We start from the raw sequence: 13847 nt of genomic DNA, 5'->3' as shown, positions 1-13847 counted from the left end.
ATGCTCACTAAAGGACCTTTTTAATTGTTTCTTTGATCTGTAAAACCCCTAAGTTTAAAGATGGAAATTCACCATTATATCAGGTAGTTTATACACTTAAAGTTCCATTATGGAACCCAACTGATACAGCATTTTTGGAGGATCATCGTGATAACAGTTTTACAGGGAAATCAACCTGAAATAGCTTTTTAACTAAAATTGACAAAAGATCCTTCTTATCAGGATAAGAGATATAAAACTGCTTTATGTACAGTAAAAATGAATAAAAATTTGGAAGAGTATTATGAATCTGAAAAATGCGTATGTTGTTCCTTTTCTAACCATCCAGTGGTGTCATCTGCTTTCAGCTTCTCTTGTTACGTTGTCAGTAGCTGAAAAAGTGATACAAACATACACTCTTAAAGGTGCATTTAAGGGTTTGTAGAAGTAATGAATCTAACCCAGTTTTGTGCTACTGTGGCAGTTGTGTACTTTTGTGGGCCATTTCAACCTGAAATTGCGAGATGTTCCTTTAAATAGAACTGGGGCATTTGACACTTTTTGCACCATGAGTGAAGTTACTGACTCAGGTAGAGACAACTAAAACGTTATAAGGAAGATGTATTAAGCTCTATCAAAGTGAACTTTCTTGATCAAACACACTTTCCATTCTTTCACTGTAAGACTGAACAGTAGAAGGTTGTTAGAAAAATAGAATTGTGTTAACATCAAAATCCAAAACAGGCATTTTTTTTTCTGAGGTTATATAACTAGGTCTAAAGTTAAGTAAACAGTACTCAATCACTTTAAGTATTGTTGTGACTCTACTCAGATTATTTGACAATCATCCCTTCATCTGCAGAGTTTCCCAAGAATGACTTTGGGCATTTGACACTTTTCCACCATGAGGGAAGTTACTGACTCAGTCAGATAAGTCAACCACAATACACCATGGATGATATACTGAAAATGGTGGAAGAAGACCTCCCGGTTCAGCGTGCATCTTTCAGCTACTGTCAGTAGTAGTCCGTTTATTTAGCCTACCTTGAGTGGTATAAATATTCAAGATTAAAGTATGTGATAGAAATATAAAAACTGCGGTAGATGAAGAACATGAAGCTTATTGAAAAGTACTTAAATGTGTTGTTTTGACTTGGATTTTGACAGAATTTTAAATGTAGGGAAGTTTAGTTTAGTGTATTTTAACTTAAAAAAAGTTAAGTTAACCCAACCCAAAAGTTAAGTTAACCCAACAATAATGTATGAGTTAAACTGAGTTCATGTAACTTACAGTAAATACTTGGACTCAAAAGAACTTTGTTAATACAGCTTCCTAATTCAATTAAGTGTTACCCCTTCAAGTGTTTTTTTTTAAGTTCATCTAACTTTTCACTTTTTTAAGTGTAAAGGAAGAAAGCGATGATTTTAGGGTTAAAAATCTGCAAATGTTCATTGTGTTTAATTAACTAACCAACTTTAAAATTTAAAAGGATCACTTATATTTATACAGATATCTTAAAGGGCTATAGGGAAAGTTTTTATTTTTAAGTCTGATAACTGAAATAAAAGTAATAAATCTATTCTGTTTTGAATTATATTAATTATTAATAAACTTAAATCTCATGTCTCTATATAATCAGAAAATCATAATTGTGAAAAGTATCATTATGAGTTTGATGTGTGGTTAGATCACTAATGATGACAGTGTTGGTCTTCAGCTTCATTATGATTAAGACTTCACGTATATTTGAAAGGCTGATTTCTTCACTAACAAAACTAAAGAAAAAGTTTCTTTGAAATGTCAGTTGACAGTACTGCAGACCACAGTCTACTCAGTTGCAATGCTTTGCTGAGAGAAATGTTAACTATGGTAATTATTCTGCAGGTTGATTCTGCTGTTTTAAAATTTCCATGATAACATCAGCCTCTGCTAATCAGAAACATTCCTGTAATTGTGGGGATGTTGGTGATTGTTACTAAGATCATAAATAAATCAGATTTTTTTTAAGATGGGGTTGACACACTAACTTGTGTCTTCTACAGTAGCATAACCTGTTGTTACAGGTAGCTCATGGTAGATCAACCTTGGATGCTCATGACATTATGGCTAATAATCAAACATGCTATGGAGAAAATAGGATTTGACTTTTGAAACCACACTGTTGAGATCTGTATCACAATATAAAGAGTTTCCTGTCTTGTACGTTAAAAAAGGTTACTACATTACTAAAGTTATGTTGACAGTCTGATGGCCCCTCCGTAATTGCAGTGAAAGACCTGAGAGGTACTGAACTTCTCAACTGTCACAAAAAAATGATTTTAGCATCATTTTTAACCATCAAGGTCCCAAATTTAGAAATATGAAACATATAAACAGTAAAAACTTTCAAAGACAGGACCAGTGACCTTGTTTAATCTCTGTGAACTATCTCAGATCTCCTGTCCTGACTCAACCTTAAGATCAATTATTGAGGCAGGCTTTACAGCTAAGGCTCAGACATACTATTATGTTAATTAATCAATCAAGCCATTCCTCAGGAATGCCAAATATTTCCAGACACTTAAGTGTAACAACACATGGCCCATCCCTGTCCCATATAATCATAAACTTCATTCAGACTTTTCAATGGAGAGGTTAAGGTGCTGCTCTGGGTCAAGTTAAAGAAATGAGGTGGTCATCACCTCAGTAGTTAAAATGTAAATAGGCTGGACTACATTCTTCAGCGAGGACCATTCAATATTTAACCCTGGCATAGTCTGCATGGCTTTACAAGTCTCTTCTGCAGTGGTAGTCACCATGGAGATTCCACTGAATTAGTCTGAGGGTAAAATAACCATAAACCGCTGCTTCTATTTGTATGTGAGATGGCAGTGCAAAAATCAATGGAGAGGAAGCTCTTTTCCTTGCAGGTGTCTCTGTCAGTACTAAAGAATGAAAACTTGCAGACATTTTTAGACAGGTGAATCAGTTCTCGAGGGTGTTTCTTGATTGAGTATTCAATTATTTAAAGGAACAAACAGTAATGACAAAAATGGACATGAAGAGGAAACACCCATCTGTGTTGATTATGGCCACACCTTGTTCTGTTTGTGTCACTGGGCTGTGACCGCAAGGAAACAGGATTCTGGGAGAACCAAGGAGCACTATCATTTACTTCTTACAATGTGTCATTCAGATAGGTGAAACATGAGTCACTGAAGTGCCACTACAGGCACGCACACTGCTCCTCAAATCTGGCCCAACAATCCGCAGTTAGACATTTTTTTATGTTTTTCTGTATTAAAAAATATGAGCTTCTCTTTACCAAGCACACTGTTTTTAATGTCCACTGCTACTCCTACTCTCTAAGCTGTAATCATTCAGATTTATTGTAGGTTAAGGCCCTGTTCAGCAACAAAATAAAGCAAAGATGCAACTTAAATCCTCTTTGGCCTTTGCTTTTTGCGGACAACTGTTGCTAAACTTCACAGGTAGAATTTTTGGTTATAACACATCAAAAAATAGAAGGTAGTGTATAAAGACAGTCAACTTTGTGGTAAGAATGCTGGATTCAAATGCAGGACAACATGCACAGAATGCAGAGCAGCAGTTAGACTTATTTTGGATACAGCATATTCATTTGATTTCATTTTACTGCAAAACTCTGACTATTTTTGTTTTGTCTGTAAACTTAAGACTAAATCTTGATGTTGTTTTGAGTTGTCTTGCAGGGTAAGAAATTTTACCAATATTCTCATGACCCTATGATTGGATTTTTTTGGTAAAGTATCTTGATTTGAGATGCATATCATGCTTTTACATACATTAGAGCGAAGTTCTATCAGTGGCAGGCCTGCTGCTTGGTTAGTGGTAGCCACCAAATTCACCCATCTTTGTCAAATATGACAGAAAATTAAAAACTTTTAGCTCTGGGCCTTCGGTGAAACAACATAAGAGAAGTGAAGGCATCGTATTGGTTGTGGATAAACTAATATTGCATTTTACTCACTCTTTTTGAACTCTGATTGCAGACATAAATGTCTGAATTAAACAGTTAACTTGGAACAAAAAGCTCAAAAGGACAAAAGTCTGACTGTAACTCTGAACATTTTGACCTCCTTTCACTCTTCAAATTCAGTCCACAGACTCTGGCCAGTCTATGAACCAGAAATGTAATTACACACTTTTCACACAACTAGACACATAAACCCTTATTTGCATAACACAACAGAGCTAAAAGCGAGACTCAGCGACTGAAGGATTAATCTCAAGCGTATGAAGTTTTCTGGTTGAGGTCTCAGGGGAACAACTTCATTAAATTGACTTTGAGAACTTCTTTTCCAGCTTTATTGAGGGGAAAAAAATCATCAGATGATGTTGAGCAGTTGAAAAACCAGATTTAAATTCACATCATGGCTTGACATCATGGAAAAGAAAACAGCCTGACTGTATCGTCCCAAAAAAAGGCTGTTCTGTGGCAAGTGGACTGTCGTCTGACTGGACTCAGTGTGTTGCTGCTATCAGACTGTAATGATGTCATTTCCACGGCGACGCTCATGACAACCACGAGGCTGCTCTAAACAAACCGGCAACACATTTTATGACACTGACCTACCGGTGCTTTAGTCACTGCCATCACAACACACAGACAGCTATCTGTTCAACAATAACTTGACTGTCAGGACCAGAGAGATGATTAAGCCGCCACTTTTACCTCTGTACAGGTTTGTTCACTCAGTTGCAAAACTTGACTTAAAGTTTTAAGCTCCTTAAGACTCTCCTTCTGCAATTTATCAAACAAAAAGAGGCCCTTGATAAGTTTTATTTAAGAAAAAGGGATTGTATTTTACTCATATCTACAACAAACTAATTTCTTTAACAGATATAGGCTGTAATGCTAGAAATTTCCAATCAGACAGAAAAGGGAGGGATCTGTGCCATGTGCAATTGTACAGCATGTAATAGCTGGGGTGTGGCAAAGACAGGCTAGAGAAATTGAGGGCTTCAACCTGTTTGAATATATAGGGTAGCTTCATCAAGTTCTGCTGGATTTTCTCCTTGTGTTTAGATTTTCTTATAATGAAAAGTCACTGATATGGTATTTTCTTCTTCCTATTTTTTACTGTTTCATAGCTTTATTTGTGGTTACAATAAATGGAAGGCCACCCAAGATTTCAGTCCAAATAACGTCAAGAGGCCAAAAGAAAAACTCACTGAGATATAAACAAGGCATTATCCACTCATTTATTACACTAAAATGACAGAGAATGGTTTAAAGATCCTGTGACTTTGTCTACTTACTGTGAACCAGTAACATTTATGTTGATAATGTATCCCCAGGATATAAGCAGAGCATGTGACTGGCATCCTCCTTTTTACCAGAGACACCACTCATACTGTAGGTTTCTGTGGCTACATTAAGTTCAGTGGAAAATTGTCTTGTTCTGGGTTTAATTCGGTTTACAACTGTGTCCCCGTCTAATTTTAAGCCCCTATTTCATTCAATACTGAATCACTTACAGTTCAAAAGTTAAGGGCATGTTTTATTGATGTATTTGAATGGAACTGTCAAATGCCAAAGTCATCTGTCAGCTTGAGGAAACTTCACTGATAGCATCACTTGCTATCTGTCATTCCAATTAAGTGCCTCCAAGCAAAAAACAAATTCACACCATTTACTGCCAAACATAAATTAACACCTCCCAGACTCAACAAATCAATGTTGAACGGTCAAAATGACAACCGTCGTGATTTCTCCCCATGCGCTCTTTAAATATTGGCACCAGAATCAGTATGCTAAACTAACCGTGCTAAATGGTTAACGGTTAAATTAACAGCTAACGAGACTCAAATTGGATAAAAATGTGAGGAAAATACGCTGAATTTGGGATGCTAATTCTTCTATTAACACTACCTGCCATATTTCAGTGTAAACCTTGCTACTATTAAAGCAGTGATATAACAGAAAAGGTGAATGAAATGTCAATAAAACCAAAGTGTTACTCACCGCTTTTGGCATTTTTCTGTCCTTTTCCCTGCTCTGCGCGAGGAGCCGTTGATCTTAAAAGTCTTTTAAATAAAGAAGAGACCTGTGCTCCGTCTGTGTCTGGTTCTCACAGTGCCTTCCTGAAAAGAGAGAAAGAAGAGAAACGAGTTTCAGCCACTTCGGCGTTACTTAAACCCGGGTGAGAGAGCTGCTCGTCACTCCTGCGGGCGACAGTCATCGGAATGAATCCCCGCCAGATGCTAAAGCTAGCAGATGATAGCTAGCACCACACAGGAAGTCAGGCTGTCTGACCTTCACAATAAGAGCTCGAAAGATCCTTTCTATTTAAATGTAGGGGTCTCTAAATTCTACTTAAATTGCTGAACAGCTAACCAATTTGACCGTAAGGTGAAAATGTCTACAACTGTGTTAAATCAACTGTAATCTAAAGTAAAAAAAGGTCAAATTTTCCATGTTGGGTTGATAAGTCCCACTTTGGCTAAAACACATGATAAACGTATCATTATATACTAACCCCTTGTAACACCTCCTTACAGTCCCACCCATAAGGGGGTATAAAAGGGGGAGCTAAACCATAATCCATCGTAAAGTGAAGCTTTGAGTGGAATGAGTGGCAAAAATGTTATCATTCATCAATCACTGGGGAGGGTCCATTCTCTGGATTTGTCAAGGGCGCAGGCCCAGCCACAGAAGTGGCTGGGCAGCCTTCTCATATCCATTGAGTCAGTTATGTACATCCTATTCAAACTTGTAACCTTAGTTTCTTCCCAGCCATTAGTCAAAAACGTAAAAATCTGCATTTGCTTAACATTATTTATTGCCATTGTACTTAGAATCTCCCAATGTCAATGTCTAAACTTATGCAAGATGTAAGAATGTCAGTTGGATGACTTCATATCTGTAAATACCGATACAAGCTTACGATTCTGAAAATAGAAATTGGTTTGAAATTATAAAATTTAGATTATTCGTGTATCTCTCGCCCTCTGCTCGATTAAACCGTGTGATTAATTTATAAACCCTTACCTTTTCAAGTGTCCATCCCACCCTAGTTCACTGTGCTGTTTTGTTCTGAAATCCCCCACCGGAAGTTTTGTATTTCTCGTTTGCCTTGACGCTGTTGAATCATCCTGGTACTATGCAGGTTAAATACGGTACTCAATATGCCTCATCCACCAGCTATGATGAAGTTTAAGTCCCCACCCTGCTCTAGCATTTTTTATTTTGACACATCAACATCAGTTGCTAACAAACCGACGGTACAACTAACATCAATCGAGAGCCATTTACTTCAGTTCTGATCTGTGTCGCTTTAAAAAGTCGCTTCAAGAGGCAAAGAAAACGTCGCATTTTACTACAGATTACCTTTAATAGCAAGGGTCAGTGCTCTTACAAAAAACTTTGGAGGACAATGTAAAAGTGAGACAAAGATATTTTTCTTGGTGTATTTCTACGGGAGGTTACGTGTATGTTCTGAGTGAAACGGGTACACACCCACGGCGACACGGGAAACGAGATTCAAGCCAAACAGTCGAGAAAATCCACCTCTTTAATCCTAGAAGATGAAACGTAGTCAAATTAAAACAAACCGTGAAACTGTTCAAAGATTCAACCACTGACTGAATCGTTAGACTGGGATTGTTGGTATTGTTTTTCTTTGTCGCAGGCGCTCCTTGAGCTGCAACAACATCCTCAGCGTAATCCCACTAACACCTGTTGTGAGATTTTCCTCCTTTGTACAGTGCAGCAGAAAGTGCGCGGAAAGTGCGCAAACTTTATTTTAACGCTATGGCGTAATGTGATTTAGCTCTCAATCGGTGCAACAGTTCTGTACCAATTCATACTCTTACCGGAGCAGGTAAATGTTCAAGATGAGATGATTTGCTCGGCGGTTCGAAAGCCCACAGCCGCAGGTTTCCCCTCCCTCTGTTCACCCAAGCGCAATATGGCGCTCATCCATCCCACTGAGTGAGTCGCCCGCCCGGCCAAGCCTGTTCCTGCTGTCACCGGCAGGCTGGAGAAGCACAGGTTCACAAGCCAGGGTCTTTAGGGGACGCCCCCCTTAGGAACAAAGACAGTTTCATTATTATAACGGGGATGTTTTTTATTGTGGATGGTCTTTCCCCACCTACAGGGGGACAGTTTTGAAGTAACCGTAACAGTCTGGTAATTAAGTTAAAGGGTCGTTACCATGGCAACTGGAAGTGGGGGGATATCTACTCAGAGAGGTTGTTAAAATTCACTCAATTCATGTTTGAAGTTATAAAAACGTACTGGTTAATATCTATCTAAACTATTTAAATTAAAATATGTTTATAGTCTTGGCCTACATTTGACTGTTTAATGTTGCATAATGATAATACAAATGATGATCCCATCATTTAGCCATGTTAGGCTATCAATACAAACAGTTAAGGTTCTAAATTTAATCTGATGACTATTACTAATACTGGTTAAAAACAAAGATAGTCAAATAACACTTTTATTTTTTATTTTTAAAGATACTGTTAAGCTGTGCCCCTTTACTCCTATGGCCCATCTCTTTGCAATTACATTTCAGCGCAATACAAAATAACAAATGATGAAAGAATTTTACAAAGTTTAAATAAATTTACATAAACGAAAACATTTTTACATTTCATTGAACAAATTCACATTTATAAAACACTTTTACAAATTTAAAAAAAAAATACATTTTCCAAAACAAATAAAAAACAGTCTGATATAAAAATGACAAAAGTCTGAAATACTTTCACAAAACTTAAAACAAACTGACAAAGTTCAATACAAAAATAAAACACTTTTACAAACCTGATACAACATTTAATAAAACATTCAGTGCAGAATTCTTAGTGTGAAACATTTTACAAATAAAATAAACATATCTGCAAAAAGTTCAATAAAAAATGACAAGTTTGAAACACTTTTACAAAAATGTAAACAAATTTACTCTAAGTTCAATTAAAATGATCAAGTCTGAAACACTTAGTAAACTTGAAACAGATTTACAAAGACTAAAACACAAATTTGAACTTTGTAAATTCGTTTACATTTCTGTAACAGTCTTTTACACTTAGTGATTCTGTACTGGACTTTCTGTAAATTTTGTTTCAGGTTTGTAAAAGACTTTGTAAATTTGTATTGGACATTTTAGTAAATTTGTTTTGTAAAATGTAAATGTATTTCTTCCATGTAAAAATGTTTTGCTGATGCAAATTTGTTTTGTGAAATGTAGATATTTTTTGATGTAAATTTGTTTCAAGCTTTTTAATTTTGATTGCACTTCCAGGCCACTGTAGAAAAAAACAGTAAGTGTATAACTGCTGAAGAATCTTTGCCAGCATGCTTTGGTATTGAGAATAAGTTCGCTGCCACTTGCAATGTTGCATTTTGAGGTGCTTGGTTGGGTTATGAAAGTGCACTTTATCACATTTTGTGCAATGAGAGGGTACCCTGGATGGCCTTCTATTGTTGGTCCAATGGAAGGTTACTTTTAGGGCATGTTATCATGATTTTTGCTCACCCTAGAGGGCACTTCGTCATATTCTGTCCATTGAGAGCCCACCCAGACAGGCGTGGCTGCAGTATTATGCTTTTGGCTGAGCCTGTTAATATAGAAATGTCCGTGTCCCCTTTGTGTAGACCCAGGATTCCCAACCTTTTCAGTCATGACAAGTACAAATGTGCAAAAAAGGAGAACTGAACAGGTGTGCAGGTTTACTAATGATTAGGTTGTAGTGCAAGAATAGTCATGACAAACAGCCTTTTGTCAATGGAATAAACAGTGACACAATCTTTTACCTGACTCTTACCTGGAGAGTTGAGTCTCTTCTTTTAATATGAAGGCAAACCCTATCTCTGTGTGTTTCTGTCCCTCATGGATCATCTGCTGCTCAGCTGAGTAGCATGATGTGCATGCGAGCACTATTGAGTGACATGATTGGTTTTGACATCACACCTGATAGCTGCATGATAAAAATGACTTAAAATTTCTTAAAGGGAAAACTTTTTTAGGTGTTAAATAGCATCCAGATAGCTTTATAATAGGCTGTAAATCAATGAGAGTATAAGCAAGGAAAGTCTTATCTCCCCATCATTTAGGGTGGGCAAATGGACAAGCGGGTCATCCGTTAAGGTCCCCCCCATAAAGCCGCACCTGCCCCAAGAAGGCACTTTATCAGGTCTTGTCCACTGGAAGGCACCTTGGTGTATTCCTTATTCCATAAAGATACCAAAATGCACTTTGTCATGTCATGTTAAGTTTCTCATGAGTTTAACAATTTATTTAACAAATGTCAGTGAAAGAGAAATGTGCAATGTCTTTGGCGCTTAGACTCCTTCATGATGACTTCATATATTTGAAGGGGTATTGAGGCAAATAGTAGAATTAGGATATCCCTCATCAGTACCCTGGTGGTGGTATTGATGAGGGATGCAAGATAAGATGAGAAGTAGACATCCAAAAAGCTGGACCAGGAAATTGATGAGGTGGCTTGGAGAAGACTGAGGTATGCAGGAATGAGATGAGCAGAAGACCTGAGAGGATCTGGACTAGATGCTGATTGACTGAATGGAGGTGGCTGGGGTGGCGGAGGGTTGCAGCATCCATACTGAAACAACAGGCTGACTGTGAAAGAGAAGATGACAGATTTAAAATATGACAGGTGCACGATGATTGGTCAAATGAAGTTGTGGCAGACTCTGGTAAGCTTCGTACTTCAGAGTTTGAGCATCCATAATCAGCTGGTCCCCAGAGTGGAGAGAGAATGAAAGGAAGAGGGTAGGGATATGAATAAGTGGTAACTAATGAATGAGTAGAAACAGTCTTCCTGCTTGAACCTCTGCTGAGCTCTATTTGTCACTTATATAAGCTAAACCAGTGCCCCACAAATGTGGGCCAGGGCCCACTGGTAGGCCCTAAAGGTACTGTAGGTGGACCACAAGAGGTCATTTACAGCAACTAAATATCATAGATATTTAAAACATAATAATAATCAGACTTTAAACAGTCATAAAATACTTGATTACATTATTTTAAAGTGTCAGAAGTAACAAAATACAACCAGAAGTTTTAACTCATGTCACATTTTAATCATATATTTTGTCTGATGTATACAGCCAGTGTAGAACTTAAGTAGGTATTACAGTCACAACTTCAACAACTTTCAAGGTGCATGGAGGATGAAAAAAGTCTTGAAGGAAACAGAAAGCTCCAGCAACACTTGTTTAGAGAACAACTTTATTTGACCCTAATAGTACAACTGGTGTCACAGTTTAACTGGTGCTGGATTAACTGGTGGCACTCATGTCCCAATGCTACTTGAGAAAACTTGCTGGGCTATAAAGTACATTTACAGTGATAAATATTAGAAAAGAAAATGCAAGTGACTTTTTAGATAGCTGATTAAAACAAAATTAATGACAGTGGCTCTATTAACATACATTAAGCTAAAAAATCATCATTAAAAAACATAAATATGGGCTAGAGGTGGGTTTACAATTTCTGTCAACTCCTTGAAATTACGACCAAAGCCTCCACTTTAGGGCTATTGAATTAGTTTAATGTCATTATACATCCGACTAAAGACTTCAGTATTTTACCAAGCTTTCATATGAGAAAGTTTAGTTGAAATAAACACAATAATGTGAAAACAGCCTTTTTAGGCGTGACTTTGGTAACAATGCATGACTCTTTAAGCCATGACTAAATATAAGCCTCGAGTATAAACCGAGTAAAACTTCAGTTGTCACCTTTGCTGATGTCTCAATGCAGAAACTTTTCACTCCCTGTTGAAGTGAGCGTCATCCGCCCTGCGCTCAAAACACGGAAGCGCTGCCCAGTTCAGGAGGACGCGTCACAGGTCAACCAGCCAATGAGATGGCAGGATTAAAATAGAGCCGTATATATCGGAGGTTAGACCTACTTCTCACCATTAAACGAAACCAGAGTAATGTTACAGACGTGTTCTCTCTTTTATATAACCTTTCCGTACCAGCAGCATCATTAACTTTTTTTATGAGTCTATTACGAATAATTACTAAAATGTCTTTAATACACGAGGTGTTATTACACGAGGTTTCTGTTTGAGTTGTGAGCTATTTTAAGACTAACAGGGAGTCCGTGAGTCATGCAAAACACCTTTGAATTTGCCTGCTGGCCAACAGAATGAACTGTTTGAATAGTGACACCTAATGCAAATGGATAAAAGTCACTGGAAGCCACTTGGAATGGTTCCCTAAATATTTTGAGTTTATTTAGACCTATTGTTCATGTTTAAACTAATACCACTTCATATTTTTTAAGATAAAACCTCATTTGGTTGTGGCTGTGGTATTTATACCCAATAAAAATCAGGAAGAGTCTTCTGATATGTGATAGAAATTGTCAAATGCACCGTGTTCCTGTCTGAAATGGGTTGTAGTGACACATCGAAAAAAATTGGGGTTATGAGGAAGCTATTTTATAAAAGCTGCCTCAGAAAACATGAAAAAGTGGCCAGTTTTTAGGAGCTTGAATCCCCAAAAATTGCTGATTTGAAAACTTCTTCATGCACTGATCATCAGATTATTATAGATTATTAGAAAGGTGGCCCCTGTTGTTTTGTAGGAATTGCTCATTAAAGCCCAGTGAACCGGCTCAAATTTGGGTATAAAAAGGTGAATTCAGTTTAACCCTAACCCAATGGTAAAACGTGGAGAGCTCCCTGAAAATGAAAGAGTCCGCATTAAAGCACTTCATGATGCTGGATGGTCTTTGAGACAAATATGACAGGTTGTCTAATAAATTTGTTAAGCACTGTATGTTATTATGAATAGCTTGTGGGTTTTATAATAATCTGTTTGACTGAATAGGCCAAGAACTATTAACCCACTAAGGGAGTAAAAAATTCCACCTGCTGATGAAGACTGTGATATGAGGCAGACAACTTCAGGAGAAGAGATTTGTTTTGACAGACTGCTTTCTAAGGTCAAGAATGAACAGTCATATCTCATCATTCCTGACTTAGTATCATCAGGAAATCTTTTGTAGAGCAATATCAGAAAAATATTTTGTGGCTCTAACTAAGTGCCAGGGTTACTGACGTTGTAACAGACTTAACTAAACAGCTGCTTTGAAAACTAGATGTCACTGTTAATTCAGAAAAAGTTACATTTCTCATATTCAAGGGTGCTTTTACTGATTTCGAGGCCCCATGTAAAGTAAAGTTAGCATAGAGAGAAAACAGGATAGTCTATATGGACAGAAGTATTCAGTTGCCACACCATTACACCAGCACCGACTGTAGTAGCATTGTATTGAAATACATGTACCCTAATACCCCCCCCCCTTTTGACGCTTTAACAGCCTCCACTCTTCTTGGAAGGCTTTCCAAAATATTTTGGAGTGTTTCTGTGGGAATTTGTGCCCATTCGTTCTATAGAGCATTTATGAGGTCAGTGACTGATATTATACGAGAAGGCCTGACTCGCAATCTCTGTTCCAGTTCATCCCAAAGGTGCTCAGTGGGGTTGAGGTCAGGGCTCTGTGCGGGCCAGTCAAGCTCTACAACACTGAACTCATCAAACCATGACTTTATAGTCCTTGTTTTGTTCACTGGGGGACAGTCATGTTGGAATTGAAAAGGGCCTTCCCTGAACTGTTGCCACATAGTTGGAAGCATATCATTGTCCAAAACGTCTTGGTGTGCTGAAGAATTAAGTTTGCCCTTGACTGGAGAAAAGGGGCCTAGCCCAAAACCCATAACATTATCCCTCCCCCACCTGCAAACTTCACAGCTGGCACAATACAGTCAGGCAGGTAATGTTCTCCCAGCATCAGCCAAACCCAGACCCGCACCTGACTGACAGACAGAGAAGCGTGATTCGTCACTCCACAGAACA

The 13847-nt window shown here is 37.7% G+C and overlaps 1 protein-coding gene across 2 annotated transcripts in view; it reads right to left on the bottom strand.

The window, feature by feature from the left end:
• The window catches only part of ezrb (ezrin b), a 46407-nt gene extending 38572 nt beyond the window's left edge, over positions 1-7835 (bottom strand). Inside the window, exons 1-2 of one of the 2 annotated variants that reach the window (XM_041805442.1) lie at positions 7817-7835; positions 5967-6085 (exon numbers count right to left, since the gene is read on the bottom strand). In XM_041805442.1, coding sequence (XP_041661376.1) covers positions 5967-5978 — 12 coding nt within the window. In that variant the 5' untranslated portion in view covers positions 5979-6085; positions 7817-7835. Of the gene's footprint in view, positions 1-5966; positions 6086-7460; positions 7601-7816 lie in introns of those variants that run through there. The other variant, XM_041805443.1, reaches the window with a different exon arrangement.
• Between the last annotated feature and the right edge of the window lie 6012 nt (positions 7836-13847).

The sequence above is a fragment of the Cheilinus undulatus genome, linkage group 14, assembly GCF_018320785.1.
Source record: "Cheilinus undulatus linkage group 14, ASM1832078v1, whole genome shotgun sequence".
NCBI lineage: Eukaryota > Metazoa > Chordata > Actinopteri > Labriformes > Labridae > Cheilinus > Cheilinus undulatus.
The sequence above is the reverse complement of the archived record's forward strand: the minus strand, read 5'-3'. Positions and strand labels throughout refer to the sequence as shown.